Source organism: Colius striatus, chromosome 2, assembly GCF_028858725.1.
Source record: "Colius striatus isolate bColStr4 chromosome 2, bColStr4.1.hap1, whole genome shotgun sequence".
In the NCBI taxonomy this organism is placed as follows: Eukaryota; Metazoa; Chordata; class Aves; order Coliiformes; family Coliidae; genus Colius; species Colius striatus.
Genome location: NC_084760.1, coordinates 68211146 through 68231610, shown reverse-complemented (window position 1 = coordinate 68231610; position 20465 = coordinate 68211146). Strand labels below are relative to the sequence as shown.

The following is a 20465-nucleotide window of genomic DNA, read 5'->3' as shown; positions in this document are numbered from 1 at the left end:
CAGAAGGCATCACAGAATTTCCCAAGCAGAGGATTCACTGCTGTCAACAGCACAGTAACAATCACACACATGGTTTCTCCTTTCCTCATCCCACTCCCTGTCCCCATCCACCCCGCCTCCACCCCAGGATGAAATTTCTAACATCTTGTGTGCTGCTCAGAATGCAAACAGGCATTGAGTTAGTTAAAAACATACTTCTCTTTATTTGAAAGTTTTCTATCCACAGATAAAAGGCAGTTGATACATTGCATAGTATAGCTTTTTCTTTTCTTAGTATGCTTCTTATTCGGCATGTCTGAGAAAAGGAATGATTACTGGCTCTAACTTCCCACAACAAACAGTGAAGTTAATGGAATAATAAATTAAAGTAGTAGTAGTCCCCATTATGTATAAAATAAATGTTAACAAATATAACTGTGACATGAATGATGACTGATCCAGTTTCCCTTCTTCTCAGGAGTTGAGTGTCTTATTAGAGTGGTTGCATAAGTTGAGTTTCTTTATTAAAATGCAGCAGTGCTCTGAAGCTGTTTCACAAAAACCACACAGGGCTTTTTTTTTTAATTGAATGGGAACATCTTCAAGAAACCTTGCTGGTGAGAAGAAGAGTGCTGTTCCTCTGCTCTGGGATGGCTGGTTGCTACTCCTGTTGTTGAGCCCTTGCTGCTGCAAGGAGGAAGACTTGATGCTTCAGCTGTGGTTGATCGTGGCTCTAAGGCACTTATAGGACCCACCAGCTACTTACAGTGCAGGCACTAACCATTCAAAAGACTCTACTCCACACACTCCTCAGTGTATGGTAGAGGGGGGTTATGCAACCTTAGTGTACTGGCCTATATAAATGCTTGTTGCTGAGGACTCAGTACTTGGGCCCTCCATGGTGTTAACCCACAAGGAGCATCTACAGAGCTTAAGGAAACAGCTATTACAGATCTATTTTGTCAGTGTGCTTTCTCTTCTGTTTATCTAAACTCCTGTGGGTTTTTTCCATGAGTGTATGCTTTCTGGCTGACAGTCATCCCCAGGCAGCCAGTCTACATGTGTCCAGCTAGGGTTTCCCAGGTGAGCCAGTCCTGTGCATGGGCTGAAGGTTAGGGTGCTGCAGGCTGCCTTGAGCTGGAGACAAATGCCTTGCTCACCCGTCCAGGGGAAGTTTCACAAACCGTCATCTCTACTAGGGGAGGTAGCTATTGAACAGAAACTGTCTGGAAAAGCTTGGGAAAAAAAACATTGTCAAACAGAGCAGCAAGACACAAGAATCTTTACCACAACACAGATGCTGGCCCATACATTACACAATGAGAAAAAGTCAACCATGTTCTAAATTACAGGGTTGTAATTCCACCCCTGAGGACCAGAGAAACCACCTGAATTCTACTCCCTGGGTTTGACAACCAAATACTCCTGGATGCAATTACAATCCTGTTGTATGTCTCAGTTGCCCGATGCTTTTTGTTTCCCTCCTTCCTTTTGTACTTAACATTGAGGTAGAAGTTGAAACTAATATTAAAACACACAGAAAATGAACACAATCTTAGTGGGCTAGCATGACCTTCAAAACGTGCAAAAACCTTCACAATGTGGCTATAAAATCGGCAATTGAAATAGCAGGGAAAAAAAGAGTAATTCTAAAAATGTCAGAAGTACTGAAAAGTATAGTACTGCCTTGGAAGACATTTGCTTCATGTCCTGGCTTTAAAAATAAACACAACAGATTTCTTTTAATTCTCCCTCAGCAACAAATGGCAGAAAGACATTTTTTTTGTGGTATCAGCGATATCCCGGTATCCAAGTAAAAGTACACAATGAATTCCTAAAGGCATTAACTGTTTTCTACAACTACCTCAATATGGGTTGCTTATATTACTTGGCTTCAGTTGAACATTGCTTTTCTTTTCTATAAAAATACATGTTTAAGAGTGTGTATGTGTGTGTGTGCGTGCGCATATAGTAGAAAAAAAAAATATCTGCATTTCTTCTGAAGTCTACAAGGAAAATCAAAGTAATATACTAGCAATAAACTTTACAAGGAGACTTAAATGACTGATTGTTGATACAATAGTTAAATATAAGGAACACAAACCATCAACATAGTAATTTTTTTTGCACTTTCCAACCCCTGTAATACTAAAGCAAGCTTATATTAATAACTAAAGGAACAGTTAGACTACTGCTATAGAGGCTGCTGTTAGTTACATCCACAGTACCCAATAGCAGTGAGTAAACGATGTCAAAATTTCAGTTGAAAGAATTTGGTTATCTTGAATTTCATCCTATTGGTTTAATTATTGGCAGGAATGTGAAAATACATTGTGAGAGAGAGTTGTTAAAGCCAAAGGGAAAAAAAAAAAAGAGTTCTTATTATTCTTACAGCTGTTCTTCAGAAATAGATGCCCCAGCTTTAACGCTACATTTTCAAATCAGGGGAAAAAACCCCGTGAATAAGGATGACAGATACTGTTTACAAGTCTTCAAGTAGAACATTTCACTGACATTAAAGGCAACTTTGCAGACTCACTTGAAATGTATCAATTTGTAATCTACACATTTACAGGGGCTGCTCTGCTCTGAAAGCTGTTTCCCAATCTGTGCCAAAACATGTGAGGCTGTGTAGAATACTTCTGATCATAGACCTCCAGGCTCTGTTTCTCCATAATTGATTTAGTTATTAGTTATGCAGGGAGAGAAGAGATCCCTGAGGCTTGGTAAAACAGTATTCAGTTACTAAAAGCAGCCCTTTGTGAATTAATGTCATTCTACTAGCTCTTTCTGCTCATTATTCCTTCAAGTCTTGTTTTCCTGGACACCAGCTGTCACAGAGGAAGTCTCCAGCCTTTTCTTCTCCTGCCTCCCTGGCTGGCTGAAGTTGCACCAGCACAGTCTGGAGTGTCTCCTTCACCACCTGGATCTCCCTTTGCAGAGACTGTGCAAGCTTTATTAAGGAATAAATCTATAGGTGATTGGCAGTCCCTTTTCTCTTTCCAAGTTATTAAGTAAACTCTTGTTCTGCTGCTTACAACAGATGGCCAAGGCTATCTAATTGTAGCTTCAAGTTCTTCCAAATTGTTTTGATTAAATATTAATACATTTCTCACACATTCTTTCAAAGAAAAAAAAATCTGGGCAAACTGAACTTCTTGAGTGGTATTATTTAGCACTTGAAAAAAAGGGAGGGGATGGGGAATACTGCTTGGATATGGTTCTCAAGGGAAGCAAGGAGATAAAGAAATTGTACCGTGGAAGCAGTAGCACTAGCTTTGAGAGCCTTGCTGGATGGAAGGTGGATTTTTTAGGGCAGACAGACAGTCCTGTGTGGAACAGACCACAGGTAAAGGTACCAGCGCAGCAGAGGCACTCCGAGACATACGCCAAGTGCACACAACTTGTGTAGCACTGGCGAGTTTGGCAACACGTGCTATGTAAGGTGGGGTGAGAATCTAGATATGCAGCAAAATTAGCTTAGAGCAGAGAATGTGTTTCTGCTCTACTTACCCCCAGAAGGCTTTAATCTTAGCTGAGTTATCAGTATAATTATGGTGCAGAAAACACAAATATAAAGCTATACAAGGCTCCACAGTGGATGCTTTGAACAAGCTGAAAAGCACAGATTAGCAGAAGCAAGGTCATATTGCTATGCATTGAAATGAAAAAGGCTACCTGAAAAGCATCTGATAATTCAGTAAAAACATTTAATTTGATTAATAGAGCAGTTTGTTCACATTTTATTTGCTACTGTCAGATTATGCCTAGTTGTCTACCAAATGATGGCTAATGGTTCAGCCTTCTAAGAGACCTTCCACTTTGCTCAGCTCTGCAGTGATAGAGGAAAGGCATCAGGTAGTGGCAACAAGGATACGAGAGGTACAGCAGTAAATAGACTGGCAGAGGAAGGTTGGACATGCATGCAGACAGTGGCAACTGCTGAGACATGCACCAGTGAAGTGGCTGGGCTTTTTGTTCTGATAACTAGTCTAACCTGTGAATAAGCACAGTTTGTGCTATTGATACATAGGCCTTTCTGCTGATAATCTCATGTCAGTAATACTGTCTGTTCTTCAATCAAGTGAAAGGGCTCAGTGTAGCTCCATTAGACAACCAACCTTATCTTCTCTTCCATAGGTTACACTACATGGAGGGCTAAGCAAGAATGAGACAAGTCAGAGCCTGCTGAAGCTCTAAACTAACGACCAAGTCTAAACGAACAAGCCCTAGGGCCCATCCCATCTACACTGAGACCTGCTGTACAGGTAAGGCTGGAGGGCAACGATCCCAAAAAGGCTAATCCAAGTGGGTCAAGGGAGAGAGAAGTAACTTCATTTCTAGCAGTAAGTCATCAAAAGATCTCAGAGAGTCAGAAATTCACTTCAAGGGAAATGAAACAGGCTGACACTGAAACAACTCAATTTCAAAAATACAATGCACAGGAAGGATAACACACAAGGACAGGCTTTATCCTTTACAGAGCTCATCCATTATGAAATGTTGTTTTACTTGACCCTGATGTCAATGCAATGTCAAGAAAAAAAGACAGCCTCAGGTTGTGTGTCTGTAAAAAGTGAGTTGTTACAGTTGAAAAATTGCTACTAGAGAGGACCACAGGAAAGTGATACAAGCCACTGCTATTTCCGGCAGTCACAGCTATGCCTTTGAAACAAGCCTTCCAGCTGCATTGCACTCTGCTCTCAGCTTCTCTACGTTTTATCTCTGTGTATTTAGTTACATTAACGATGATGTTTTACTCTTAATACAGTCACCAGGAGTACTCATGCATACTTCTAATGTCTGGACAGCTCTACTAATCTGAAAGGATTCTGTCTCTGATTACAGGTAATGGCAGTAAACACAAAACTTCTCCTGTCCTAAGATCTCAAAGCACTGTACAGAGACAAAGTAATTATGCTCTGCATCTTCTCTGAAATAGGAAACATTATGACCGTCTTATAAACAGCCCTGGACTGTCCACCACTCTGCAATTTAATTGTGATGCTCTGCTGAAAATCTATCTGGTAAAATTCTTCAGTTTATGAACACCATGAAGCCTCTGAAATTTAATTAATTCTGATACACTGACTCTTGACTACATGCTGTTATTTGAAATAGCCCAAGCAATTACAAATTTTTCTTCAGATAAAGAGAAAGAGCAAAATTGAACTGTTTTTCTGACAGTGGATTAGAAATCTTGAAGGATGCAGAAAAATGAAGGACAAAGGGAAATGAACTCTTAACCGTCAAAAAGACAGAGCAACAGAACAGATGACTGAACAGTCTACCTTCAGCAAGTTTCACCAATCTCTTAATATCACAACCAGCAACTGTCAAACAAGCCTTTATGACCAAGCAAAATGTATGGTATAAGGCTAAGCATAGTTATCTCTGTTCATATACAGAGGTTATGTCTGCATAAACAGCTTCACCTATTTTAAAAAACACAAAAAAAGCTAAAGTTTTAAATGATTCCACAGGCAAATCCTTCACGTCCTTCATGTTTAAATTGACTATCCAGTGCTGCAAATATTGAGCCAGTATCAAAGGCAGGACCCAAAATAAGTTTCAACTAGGAACATTTTCTGGTCCTGCCCTCCATCCAGTGTCTCAAAAGTAGTAAAACAGAGTACTTGGGAACAGCTTCACACAAACACAATCCATATTCTGCAATAATGCCGCAGCTCTAACTTTGTCTTGGTTGAAGCTTTTCGCTGTTTGACTTATTCTCTTTAAAAAACTGAGCGTGATGACAGTCATGAGTTACAAGGAGATAAAAGCCAATGTAATTACTGTGGGCTTGCTTAATTTTGGGGAAAAATGAGCTCATCTATGCATATTCTGTTCTCTCAGAACAGATGTTTAGGGAAAAGAAACAAAAGGTAGCTATTAAAAATCATTTGCCCTCCCACAGGAAAAGATAGAAACTAAGAGTATATTGTAGAGACAAAAGTCCTTGGAGGGACAGTCAAGGACTGCCACAGAGCTGGGGTAAAAGCCTATGGGATTTTGGAGAATAACAGCAATTTTGGACATCTGAGGAGGAAATTAAGCCTTGAAGAATAGAAATAATAAGAAAGAGGTGGGATTTTTTTAAACCTGGTTAACTGTTCTGCTTATTTCTGACAGCTGAACGCTAGAGTGGCTGGAGAGAGCAGCTCATCTAGATGTCCCACTATGTAAGTGCACATGTCTCTCCTGACCCCAGATACCAGCACACATGGTGGTAGGCAGCCAGCTGGAAAGCAGTGCTGCAGAGAAGGACCTTGAAAAGACAGTGAACAAACAAGCTGAATATGAGCCAGGAATGCATCTGTGGCAAAAGGGGCCAACAGCCTCCTGGGCTGGATTAAGGAAGGACGTGACAGCAGGTGGAGAGAGCTGATGCATCTGCTCGTCCCAGCACTGCTGAGGTCCCACATGGAAGTTTGAGGTCCAGTTCTGGGCTCCACAGTACAAGAAAGATAGGGACTTACTGGAATGAGTCCAGCACAGGGCTGGCTTAATGGACTGGATCATGTGAGCAGATGCTGAGAGAGCTGTGACAGTTCAACCTAGAGAAAAAAAAATGTTCAGGGAGACCTTACTAATTTGTGTAAACAGCTAAAGGGTAGGAATAAAGATGAAAGCACCAGACTCTTCTCACTAATGTCTACTGTCAGAACAAGAAGGAACAGACAAAAATTCCAAAAAGGAAATTGAATACAAAAAAAGTTTTTTGGTTTTTGTTTTTTTTTTTACTGTGAGAGTGGTCAAACATTGGAACATGTTGCACAGAGAGGCTGTAGTGTCTCTGTCCTTGGAGGTATTTAAAAATTGATTGCACATGAACCTGGCAACCTCTTCTAGGTGACCCTGCTTGAGCAAGGGGTTGGGCCAGATGAGCTCAGGAGGTCACTTCTAGCGAACTGATTCTGTGATTGTGTGGGCTCCATGCCAAAGGACAAGCAAAGAGGCAAGATAATTCATCATTTATCTGCAATGACCTGGGTCTGGGCCTTTTAGAAGTGCATTACTGGGGAAAAAGGAAAAACATCAAGCAAGTCTCTACTACTCCTCTGTGAAGCCTGTGTAGTCTCACAGCAAGAGAGCAAAATGGCCTTCAGAAGTCTGTCACTTCTCCTTACAAAACACAGGATGCTTGTGCTACTAAAAACAGATTAGAAATTTCCCACTTCCCCCTTTCATTACTGTTTTGCTCTTCAATAGCCATGGAATGGGTTTCTACAAACTAACATTAATTCCACTCCCAAAAAACTACTAAACAAAAAGCCACCAACAGAATGACTGCAGCATTTTGAAAAATTGATCACTTGGATGATATCAGTTGTCTCCAAATCACTTGTTCCAACAGAAAATGGAAGGCAAGCTGCAGCACGTGAGTGGAAATACACTGACCTATCTCCATTGAGGCATGAACAAAACTAACCACTTTCTCTCAATGTGATGCACATGGAGAACGTCACACCTTCCTGTCCTCCAAAATAAAATCAAAGTGGGCACTACTGCCATCTCTCACTTCTGCGGGATCCCAAAATTCCTTACAGGTTAACCCAGGGCAAAATTCTGCAGTGAGGTACAGCTGGGGCTAAATTCTACACTTTTGATTATGCTGAAAACCTACACTAGTGTGAAGCCAGACTAGTAGAAGAGCCTGCGGTATGATAAAGGTGAAGGGTTAGCAAAGTGACCAAAATGCCTAATAAGCATTTAAGCAAAAAATGCCATTTTCAAAAGAAGCATTTAAAATGCCTATTTTAAGACAAGGAATGGAGATTGGTTTTATAATAATAGTCCAGTCAGATTTTCTTCCAACAAAAGCATTTTCATCAGGAGAAACTATTATGTGCATTCAAATTGTCTATCAAAATGTAACTGCTAATTAAGAACAAAAATGACTGTGAAATTGCAATATAGGCTCCATTTAATTTTACTGGGAATTCCAGGCCTTTACTATCAGGAAAGTAACACCTCTCATCAGCTCTGTAGACACCAGAATGACTCATCTCTCATCTTTTGGTTTTTCCAATTAATCATGTGGACTGTTTTCATACACTTACCACTGATTAACCATAATTGAATATTTTGTGGGATTATATTTGGTAATAGCACACAGAATTTAGCAAATATGTCATAGTACTACAGAGGAGCTCCTCCCTAATATTACACAGGAGCTTTTCCCTCTGCTATTGTTTGACGCTCTTTATACAAAAATACAGTTTAATATTTGCTGGGAAAGGCTTCAGTAATAAATGGCAATCCCAAGTGGGTCTGTGCCTACACTCAGGACCAAGAAATGTCACTGGATTTCTCCTTTGTTTCAGGCTGTGCTGGCAACTATGACAAACAGCATGGGTGATTTAAGTGTGCTATGCCATCAAAACGTAGAATGAAAAACAATGACATCTGGGATTTTTCTTCTAATACAAATTTAATTATTAATCAAAGCTATGACACACACTAAACATTGGCAAATGGCTCGAGAGCATCAGGAATTTATTTTTCTCGGTGGAGTCTCTAAAAGCCTTTTAATAATCAGACTACAGAACTAATTTACATCTCTGCAGCCCCCAGTTAGATTTTTGACCTAATACAGTTTGTAAGACGCACGTGTAAGGCAGTTTTTTAGGGGATGAAGGGAAGGGTGAAAAAACCCAGCAAACAAGAGTTGGAAAAATTTATACTACTTTCATCACAACGCCAGGTCTTTAAGATCCTACTCTCAGAGTTCTACAGATGCCTAATGAAGACTGAAAAACTATCCAATATTTGGGATAAGAAATTGTTTTATTTAAAACCAAATAAACTCTTGTGCAAGCGATAGATCCATCTATTCATCATAAATTCTTCTACTGAGGCTAATTATTAGCAGCAGCCTCAGTGCTAGTTCTTGAAATATAGGCAAGTTACCAGTGAGTGAAAGTTGATTTTATAGGCACTGAGCAGTTCTTATTAAAACAAAAAAAAAAACCACAACAATCTACAGGTCTGTAGCACCATGGTAGCTATTTTTCTCATTCCTTTGTGAAGTGTAGCACAGTGATTACATGTACCAGATGGTAACATTTTATGCACATTGATCTGGACTACCTCTGAAATAGCAACTGAATGTTAATGAGGGGTAGCTGAATTGCTGAAGCGCTTCTCTCTATGTCCCTATGTTTTAAACATGGTTTCTTCTCCTATGACTGACGGTCTTGCTGGGACCAGGATATCACACAGTGTGCATTTATGTATTTAGATAACATGAGCTGAATTTCACTGATAAAAGAAATCAGATCTATGTTAGGCAACTGTGGCTTAGAACGAGCCTTATCTATAACTCTTCCCAAACTTTCGATGATTAGATTTTTTCAACTAACTCTTGCAATTTCAACAGCTACCGAGAAATACACACACTCCATGGAAAATACAAAGACTACTATCTTACATACTTGTAGTGTATTTTCTTCAACAGTCAAAAAAGAAGTTTTCCATTTGCTTTCACCTTACCTAATAAAATGCAACTATCTTCTGACCTGATTTTTTTGGTTTGAATATGAACTTCAGTCCACTGCGAAGAACCCAGAACTCCAACCCTCAGTGTTCTTCTATTAATGTCAATGAGAAAAGAGTATTTGAGAGCAAATATATATAAGGGAGAAAGGAATTAGATGCTTCACACACACACAAGACACATCCATATAGCTCTGAAAAGAATGCTCATAAACAGCATCAAGGAAACACAACTGCAACTGAGCACGCACGCTATAAATATAATTAAAAGAATATTGCAAACTGGTATGTGGTAAATGCAAGGAAATATGTTTTCTGTACATTGAAATGCTTAGAAAGATTTCAATGAAAACAAAGATTTGATGCAGTAATAAATCAGTGACTAAATTTCTCTCGTCTGATGAACACTCAACCTCCCTCATTCACCTCTCTAGCACTACTCTCCCTTAAAGTTTATCATTCTAATACCTTTAAATAAGCCAGCTTTCTAGAGTATGAATTTTGCAATGTCCAATAACCTAAAACACAGTTGTATTTCCACACACTCCATTTATTATCCTTCCTTGCCTCATCTTAAGAGGAAGTGAATCCTTCCTAGCACCGCCATTGTCTCAGCTCACCTTCAGCTGCCTGTAAGGGCTCCTCTGCTAATCTTTCCAAACTGAATTTATTCATCTTTCTTCATTATCCCATTGCCAGCCACTTCTTCTCTGCTAAAACCTAACCAGCTAAATACTCTTGCCTTCCTCAGCTTCATTGGTTTTTACCCTCATTTCTCTTTCTTAGAATAACAAAATCTATTTTATGGTAAGTTTTTCTATGAAAGTTGTGAATGAGACAACACTCTGTGTTCTTATAGGTCCAACGAATGCCTCATAAAGGTTAAGCGATCTTCAGTCAGATACTGAATGACAGATGAAACATGGGAAGAGATAAGCATGCTTTATAAGACAACATCTCATCTGGTTACTTGCACTGAAGTGTTAGAGACAGATTAAATTGCATAGGATGCCACATGATGCATCTGTTGCCCATTTTTAAAAAAGGAAAAACCCTCAAATTACATGTGACAATCTACCCAGTTGAGTCAATTATGTAGCATTTAATTTAACAAAATCATGTTGGGTGCACGGATGCTTGTACCCATGCAGCTTTTCGTGCACTAGGTATTTACTTATACGAGCATTACAAACAAAAGGATTTTAATAGTAGAATAAAGGCTTTTTGGTGCCTAATGTCAATTTACAAAGAACTAACTTCTGTTTAAATCAATTAAAGCTGGATCAGACTACAGTGAAAATGCACTGTAGGAAAACTTGCTGCAACAAAAGCGCCCGCTTCAGCAAAACAATCAATTCTCCCCTCTTTCATGTACTTAATCTACATTAAGAACTAGTACTCCATGTGAATCTGAAAGGCAAGTATTTCACATACATACTTACACAGATTGATAAATATCTATAGCTGTATCATAAAGGATATGAATAACTCCTTCATCAACTCTGCAGGCAGAAGTTTGCAGTTGATCTTCCAGATGCACCAATTTCTCACTTATTGCTTCACATTTTTCTCCCAACTCTGCAGAAAATATGAAGAACTCCTACAAGTAGTCGAAAAAGAAAAGAAAGTATGTTTGCTGCTGACTGCACATTTTCCACATCAAATTTGCACCAAATTAAGGGGAAAACAAAATATTAGTAAGGGAATATGGGAATATGGAATATGATACTTTGCAGGGTTAAGACATTGCTTGAAAGCAAGTTTCCATTACGGAGATAAAAAAGTTGTTACTGTATAATAAATTGGTGATTTATACAAAACGGAATGAGCTTGTGGTCTCAGTCTATTTCCCAGCAGAAGAAAGTCATGATCTCACATTCAGCTGAGGATTAAAGGAGTGTGAAGACTGAACTGCTCTCCCTCTTCCCTGTTGTCTCACCACAGCAGGGGAGGGAAATCTCACGCTGACTACACCATTTAGGTTCCTAAATTTCAAGTTCATGTAAATACGATTTACACATTTAGGCCATTTAAATATTTCAAGCAGCCGCACTTTTGGTATCTATTACAAACACAAAACGTCTTACTTTTTCCAAAGGAAAATCTGGCTAGAACACTTGGGGACTTTGCTCAACTGATCAGAGAAAATGCATCAAAGTCTTACAAATCACAAGATGAAACTGCACTTTTTTTACTGTGTTATCGTGAAAAAAGACTAAATTTTAAAAAAGAATGTTTTTCTTACCATAACTGAGACAAACTCTTTTTTCTATTTTCAAATGAGTATTTCAAAGCACTTGCAAAGTCCTTTCCATAAGTTTGTCTACTTTCAGATTATACTGCATAAGGGTAATTTGTATCCTTTATATTTGTACTGAGTACTTCTTTCATAAATGACCCAAATAAGCAGCAAATAGGAGGAGAGAGGTGGAATTAACCAATTTCTGCACCGAGACGAGCCTCTCCTCTCCTTTTCAAGGCATCGTGGTGCTGACTACAGTGAATGACAGAGGTTACTTGTAAGGAAAAGATTATGGTGCCAAGATGAAGTCCTGCTGGAGCCATGTTGAAAAAAAATGAAGTCATTCATCAGCCGGAATCCAGAAAACTGGATTTTTTCCAGATGTAATCTATGCACTCATCCATAAAGCCAGATGCACATATGTCTATGTACAACCTTCAGAAAGTTTTTCTCCTTTAAAAAAATAAGTGCTTAGAGCTGTTTGCACTGATCTGTTGCTATAATAGCAGTGACTGTTTAAGAGAAATCAAGCCTTCAATTCAAAGTCTTCCAAAGAAATAGTTGTTGGAATCCTACCTGTTGTGAAACAATCTGATATTTGGTAAACACATTTACCTGACCTTAGTTCTGTGCTACCCTTACACTTTGTGTCACACAGTGCATCACAAAGACAAATGTCAGACGGGCTTGCTGCTTGCTGGCATGTCCCGTGTTATGGCACAGAGCTACAGAGCTCTGACCTTTCTGCTTTCCTAGTTCTGCCAGACATGGCTATCCAGCAGATCACAGGGGTACACAGTGAGGTGCAGCTCGAATCCTGGCTGAGTGAGCTGGTTAAGAAAGGTTATATTGCAAATGCCCACAGCTTAGAGAGAAGCACAAAACGAAAGCCACTTGGCAGAGTCTCTGGCTCTGTGTATGAGACCTGAACAGCCATCTTCAGAGTCATGGCCAAACATCAAAATCTACAGCAGTACTCCACAGAATTTATAGACATAAAATTGACTCATTGTTTCTAAAATGAGAACAGGGGAGGAGAAGGTATATGTTTTCCCCAAGGTAACTAGAATTGCCCTTTTCTCAAGATCAAGGACAGAAAACTAAGAACAAGTCTTCCATTCAGCTGCTAAATCATTATTCAGTACACCAGCAGGACTCCATATGCTGTTAGTGATTGGGATGACCCAGGCAATTTATATCAATAGAAAGCTTTTAGGGAATGATTCTGTGACACACATGCAAGAACCGATGACCGTTGTGTAAAAGAACTTAGGTCTCAAGCTAGAAAAGTCAGTAAATTGCAAAAACCTAGTACCCTGAAAGCACAATAAAAATTATGACCATCTAGAGAAAACTCCACCTCTGAACACCATTTTTTCTCTAACAGTTAATTACACATGAGAAAATCAGGTCTTCGCAAAACCACCATCTCAAACTCAAGAAAAACAAGACAAATAACTCTCAGTGCTATACTATCATTGAACAGTTAATGCAGGAAGAACAGCTTTTCATTAATGCCCAAATCCTAAATATTGCTCTGACAGACAAAAGCCATAAGTGAAATTTTCAAACCAGACTCTTTCTACAGAGTTGGTACTCTGACAAAATTAATTAGCCCTGTACAGATTCTGAAGAACTCGTATCTTACAGTGACACACAAAAAGCTGATTCTTGATCTTCTAACATCAAGATATTGAGTACTTTAGTCTGATCCAGTCACTACTTTTACCAAGAACTATTACTATATGAGATTTTGGATCACATTCATGTTGTCAAGATGAATGATATTTGGAGTCCTGATTTGAAATAATCAGTTACTACAGACAGTGTATTAAAAGCAGTACAAGTCAAACTACACTCCTGAATACTTGCACCGCCGTTAGGTATATTTAAATATAAAAAGCATTCTAAAGATATGCATAAGAGTGGAGTATCCCTTTCTTTTTTAGGGTACTATTGATGGCAGGAGCATTGATCCAGATAGTTGGTTACCCAATTAGCACTGTCATCAGTTGCTGTAAGACAAGATCCCTTTCCTGCACTTTAAAACTGTCCTCACGTTTCCTGTCTCCTATATGCAAATACAAGGAGTTCACTGAGCAGTCCACCTAAATGATAAGCACACTGGTTGGATTTGTCTAGTCATGCTGTGAAGACCCACAGTGGAAATTTTTACTCTGTTCACCATGTCAGTCAATGTACAGGGCAAAATGGGCCTTTTAGGCCTATCTCTTCACTTCAACTAAATTTGAAGGATGCTGGAGACAGCATTTATATACCTGGTTGGCAAAATAGGCTCCAACTTGCAAGCATGGCCTAGCTGTAATGTGCACAGATCCTGAAAACTTGAGATAAAATACACAGCCAGAAATCCACAGTCACACTGAGGTTCCATGACCACACTTACTGGTGTACTTCTACATACTCTGATTTCACGTTTGACACTTTCTTTTCCCTTTCAGAATAGAACTTTACAGTCAAGTAAAGAAGGGCCCGAGGAAGGATGGAAGGAAGGAATTCAGCAAACAAGCCCCCAAGAGTGTAGAACTATAGTTGAACACTTGTTCTGTAGCAAAAGCATCTCATTGCACTTTGCATTTGTATTTTGCACCTGTATTTTGAGGTTCTAAGTTTTGGCTAATAGCTCCTACCCTGCTGTATAGAAGAGTTACGAAATTCCTGTTTGGAAATTAAGATAAATGAACAATGAGTAAAGTGTGCTTGATGTAGAATTGATACAGCAATATGGGAGGGCAAGGGCACTTGATTAAGTAAAAACCAGATCAAACTTGTTTAGACCTTTAACCACTTTAAAACTTATTTAATCTTAACTATGGCTCTGCTTGCACTGCAGGGTAACTACAGTAGCTTCATAAGGTAGGGGTTATATTCTATTAATCTTAAACTCCTAATAAGTATTTTGCAGCCTTATTCCTCTTTAATACAGCAGTAATAGTGTATGGATAAACTATTTTTGCAACTACATGACACCATTACATTTTCAGTTGAAATGAGAAGTTCCTCCATAGTTCAGACAAGCATCACCTCTCAGAAATTTACTTGCAGGTATCATATGAAGGAGAGTCACCACATAAATTATAATTTTCCAGAACATATATATACATATGGCCTTTCTTATTTTGGATTGGAAAGATGTGGTTGTGCAGATGACTCTAGTTGAACATCACGAAGAATTATAAAGTAAACTGGGAAAAAAAATACACTGCTCTCAAAAAATATACAAGAATAATTCTAAATATTCAATCAATTCCAAAGCTTCTGCCCCCAGGGCCTTGTTTGAAAGAAGTTCAATAACCCAGAGAAGTAGAAAGGAAAGATTTCTCTCAGTGCCTTTCATGCTTAGTAAAGTCACTGGTAACATTTTTATTTGACATTTTTCTATGTAGGCAGAGAAACCGCTGTCAGTAACACACAAACTATTCAGAACAGCTCCCGGTTGGAAAGTGGCACTTTACACTGATCAACAACATCTATGAAAGGAGAGTAGACTCTGCCTCTAGCTCAACATTGTAATAAAATACAACTCATCCTAGCTTGTAGGTTATGGCAATGCTACAAGCTACTGTAAGTCTTAAGACTTCTTTGATTCTTTTTGCACTAACAGCACTTCAAGGAAGCAGCTAGGAAGAATTGTAGGAGTCAGAAAAGAGCTGAGAAGCAGTATTGCTTTATGGATTTTCCTTTGAACAGGAGATGTAGCTGGTTCGTATTTAATTTTTCCTCCCTTCCTTTAAATCCTTAAGCAGATGAAAACAGCACAAATGTGGGTGTATTTTGTTATTTTTCAAGATTAAATTCTTCTGCTTTCTCACTCAAAGTAGAAATTCTTTCACTCTCTCAGAGATGTGAGAGTCTGATGGAAGAAACAGGAAGAAAAATGTTCCAGCTGATGCATGCTGGAGCATCATCATACTGAATCAAGAGCAACAGGAATGGCTTCCACTTTAGTCTTCTGCATTTCATTGCACCCCTTTGCAAGTCATTTTAGTCACCCATGAGCAACAGCTCTTTGACAGATTTACTCAAGGAAAATATTTGATCAGCTTTTCCAGTGCAAATACCTTCCATGCTCTCTTGGATCTTGTTGAGCAATTTCATATAGAAGAATCAGTATTGCAGGAACTAGATTAATCTAACTCTATAAGAGATTACAGTCTTTAGTGGTTGTGCTAAGAAGCAGGACTGCCAGATACATCCTTAAAATGTATTCTTCCTATAGAGGAACTTCTGTAAAGAGCTGGTGCCTTACTTCCAACTAGCAATGTCATTACCACAGTAAGATAAAAGCCTTAGAAGACCTTCTGCAGAACTTCAAAGATAGATTTTTTTTCACCTGTACTGAGAGGTGATTTCTTTTACCTCTCTTTCCTGCAATAGTTAAAAACATTCAAAATAACATAAAGAACAACTGTGAAAAGTTGCCCTTGTACACAGATACTTCACATTATGGCACAAGGTTTAGAACTGTAACTTTTTGTTGGCAGAAGTGCAGTATGCTTACTCTCACCCCAGAAGTTAATGGAAATTTTAGGCACTTGACTATCACATCAAGCCAGGACATCTCTTAAATCATTTCTATAAACAAAATGCAACCATCCATATGTTTGTCCTGCTGGAGCAGATGCTTCAGTCACATGCAGGCTAAGCACACATGCCCTCAGATAATGAGCTACAAAGTGTCCAAACTGGAGGTGGAGGAAGCATTTGTCACTGCTTTGCATCCCAGATTTCCTGCTCTGTGTGCATATCCTAGGCAGGTGTTGTAGATGAGGATGGCAAAGTGGCCACTGAGAACAGGCCTAATCACTTGCTCTGAAAATAACACGTTACTCATGACCAACACCATCCTAGCATCATGGCAAGGCCGATCAGGAAACAATCAAGGACCACCAAAGCCTGCTTTGTGACTGCATGATCAAGCTCAATGTGACTGTCCTCAGCTGGGGTCTGTCCACACAGCTCTCAGCAGCTTACAGGGGTTATATCCTGATCCAGGGCTAAACTGCCCTTGCAGTGAACTTCCTTTCCTATTAACCAAGATGGTTACACTTCATTTTACCTTTATCCAGCACACAATGATAAGTAGCAGTTGTCCCTGTGTCATCATTTTTATGTGATTGAAGACTTCTGACTTTCAACCAGACCAGGACTTCTAAATCTTTTATTTCTACTCCTTTCCTTCCTTTCTTCAGTGTGTTCCTGTGTTGTGCAGAGTGAGGTAGCCAGTCCTCTGGAGGCTTTGACATTCTCAGCTAAGTACAGAATTATTTCTGTCTTACAACTGACATTCCCACTAATGAGGCTGCAAATGACATTTGCCCTTTCTTGCAGCAGGATGATGGTAATGAATCCCACTCTACTTGTAGTCCACTATAACCCTAGATTCTGCTTCAGTATTGTCATCTTAGCTGCTCTTTCCATTTGTACACATAAATCTAACTTTTTTTTTTTCCTCAAACACAATTTGCACCTGTCTTTTAACATATCCCATCTTATTGATTTCAGGCTACTCTTTCAATCTATCAAGAGCATTTGGAATTCTAATCCTAATTGAAATTATCTTGACTGGCACATAAAAACCTGGCCTACCTCCTTTTTAAAGGCAAATACCAAGTCTGCCTTTTACTGATCTCCTGGGACTTTAAGCTTCCTCTAGGAGTTTTCAAAGAAGCTTGTTAATGGTTTGGAGATTGTTTTTCTTGGCTCCTATGCACTCAAAAGAAAATTCATCAGTCTAGCCTGACGAGTACATCTCATTTGCCTTGAGATCCTTTACTGTGATCATCTCTTGCTACCTTGTAGTGAGTACTAAGAGCACTACATACATGGACATAGCATATCAGTCTTAGAAAGAACAAAAACAAAGAAAATAAGGAAGACTAAAATTCTGCCCTCTGCTCTCATTTCATTATTTTTTCTTTCACCTTTCTTATCAGAAGACACACATGCTTTCTCTCTCCTATCCCTTACACACAGCTTATCCCTGAACTCTCTTGCTGTTTTCCATGTCTTCTGCTTACAGTAGCTTAGTGTGTTCAGTAGTCTTGCTGGTTCACCTTCACACTGTGCAGTACTACGTTTAGGCTCATCCTTAGGAACATTTTTACGTTCTTTCCTTTTCAAAATTCCTTGGGGCTGCTGAAGAGTTGCTGACATAGATGTCTGTTACCGTGTTTGCTTTGTTTGTGTATCAAAATCTAAGTGAACCTGCTTCTGCAGGGGGTTGGACAGATGATCTCTAAAGGTCCCTTCCAACCCTACCATTCTATGATTCTATGGTACTGTACAATGAACATGACATCTTCTGGAGGTTACCAAAGATCAGCTGCTAATTCCTCCTCCAACAGAGTTTGTCCCACAGAAACTCATCTGTTTCTTCCCTGATTTTGCTTAGATGAGTTTTTCTTTCATGGAGGGGGTTATCTGCCTTTTCTCAGAAGAGGGATCAAGCTTGTTTCCCAATTACTTTTGCCTTCATCACCTTCCACTTACAGACTGACAGCTTGCTCCATTTGCCTGTTAATGTATATTTAGGAGACTACAGCACTACAACACACCCTTCAGTTTCTCAGATGCAACAATTCAAGCATAAAACTTTCCACACAGCTGCTTTGCAACTGTGACCTATCTCCTCCCCACCATCATATGCTTTTCTCACATTCCCTTTGCTTGAACCCCTTCCCTCCTCCACAGGAATACAACAACACATGGGAGTGTTAAATGACTCATCAGAATTACTGCCTGATGTTGGCAATTCTTCCCCTCATATATCTTCCATTACAGCTATGGAAGAGTGTCCTTTGAAAGGCATATGCACAGTGATAGTGCTTTCCCCTATCTTCCAGCATCCTGCTGTGGTCTGGGTGACGGTAGTCTTCCCATTTTCATCTCCAGAAGACTGAAGATTTGAGTGCAGACTTCATAAAACAAGTGCACACTACTCAACTGTCTTCTTTAACTAAACTGGGACAATTCCAGTTCCTACTGTGGGAGGATGAGGCTGTTTACTGACTTACTGATAAAAATTCACAGTGGATCAGGACTTGGAAAAGTACCAAACAGTTTTCTAGTGGCCACACCCTCCTATGCTAGGATTCAGCATAGCTGGGTATCATTTACAGGTGGTTCCTAGTACTGTTCATTCCCATCTCTGCTCCCAAGTCGCTAAGATGCCACAACCTGGAACCACTAACAGGGTTCTGTCCTGCAGGCAGCACGGAGACAAGAGTGGCTTAAGGAGTATCAAAGGAACATTTAGGCAAAGCCTTGACATGATACAGGGTGCTGACAGTTTCATGGAGCTTTTATAAAGCTGTCTGCAAGTCAACATCAATCCAGCTGTGGCATTGTGGTAGAGCCTGGCTTCCCAGCAAATTTCCATTTCCTTTCCTTATATCTTTGCTCTCTGTTCTCTTTATGCACATTTTTCCTTCAAAACTTCAAAAGGGTGAAGCTCCTCTACTTGAGAAGATATTAAGCTCTTAGTGAATAGTCCTACAGTGGTAGCCCTCTATGCCTGTTAGCTCTGGGGCATTTGTAAAACCAGCACACACATCACACTCACGTACTCTGGGAACAGCTCCTGTTAAGCAAAAGACCAACATCAGTCAAGGGCTGGTCTGTACTACGCCTTTCAGAGCAGGTCACTGCTGGACTCAAGCAGGCAGCTGTGCTCTCATTTGCTTTGGTTCAGACCATATGCAATTTTAGTTGCCAGTTAATATTCTGCTGTCTTGGCAGCTATCACTAACAACACACCCTTGAGTATTTTGCCTGGCTTGGCAAGAGAGCTTTTTGTTACCTTCATTCCATGGGACTACCTGCCCCTATACTTCATGTCATCTGTAGCCACAAGCATCTGCAGTTTTGCTTTAATTCACAGCAAAGTTCACTGGTAAGAAAGGCTATTTGCATTTTCTGCAAAGTTCACCTTCACTCTCAAGGCTTCCCGGCTTTATTTATACTGAACTCACACAGCCAAGCAGTCTATCCTAGGCGTGCTCTCATGTCTCCTTGTACACAAGGTCAATGAGCTGAGTTTAGTCTTGCAGTTAGACCGCTTTCTCTGGAGCATTCCAGCTGCTCTGCAGTCTTTGGATTCATTGGTAGGAACCCAAAGAAATGCCTGATCTGAATAGTTATCCCAAACCACATTAAAAAAAATATATATTGTTTATTTATTTATTTAATACTTGCTTGGCTGAGCACTTGTCACTTGTACTTGACAGGTGGCATGTATGCTATTACAGAAGGTGAACTGAAGGTTACTTACCCATGTAATTAATTTGCTGGCTGGACATAATGCTTGGATACTAAATTTCCTTAACATGTAGGTTGTAACCCAAGGCACAGCAATATTAAAATGGACCAGGCTGAATCAGCACAGCCTTTAAAACCAGCACAACTCTCTTTACACATATATTACCTAAAATCTTGGTTTGTATGCAGACAGATTTTTGCATGTAAGCAGATTTTTCTCATCACTTATTTTCACAGGAAATGCATCTCATGGTACTCAACTATCCCACACTTTCTTCCACATATTGACTATCAACTGACATATTGTTATTCACGAAAACTGTAATTACAGACAACCAGTATTTTTATTCAGGTGAAATTCCTATTACCTAATATTCTGCTGCAGTATGTTTTTATACTTAAAAAGTAAATTCAAAGGTATTTTCAATGGTACACAAGGAAACAAGTAAAGCATCATGATTTTGTT

The 20465-nt window shown here is 39.4% G+C and overlaps 1 protein-coding gene across 1 annotated transcript in view; it reads right to left on the bottom strand.

Annotated features, from left to right (window-relative positions):
* Positions 1-226: 226 nt before the first annotated feature.
* The window catches only part of DISC1 (DISC1 scaffold protein), a 211701-nt gene continuing 191462 nt past the window's right edge, over positions 227-20465 (bottom strand). The window contains exons 13-14 of the mRNA XM_061990989.1: positions 10967-11077; positions 227-2932 (exon numbers count right to left, since the gene is read on the bottom strand). Of these exons, the coding sequence (XP_061846973.1) occupies positions 2777-2932; positions 10967-11077 (267 nt within the window). The 3' untranslated portion in view covers positions 227-2776. The remainder of the gene's footprint in view (positions 2933-10966; positions 11078-20465) is intronic.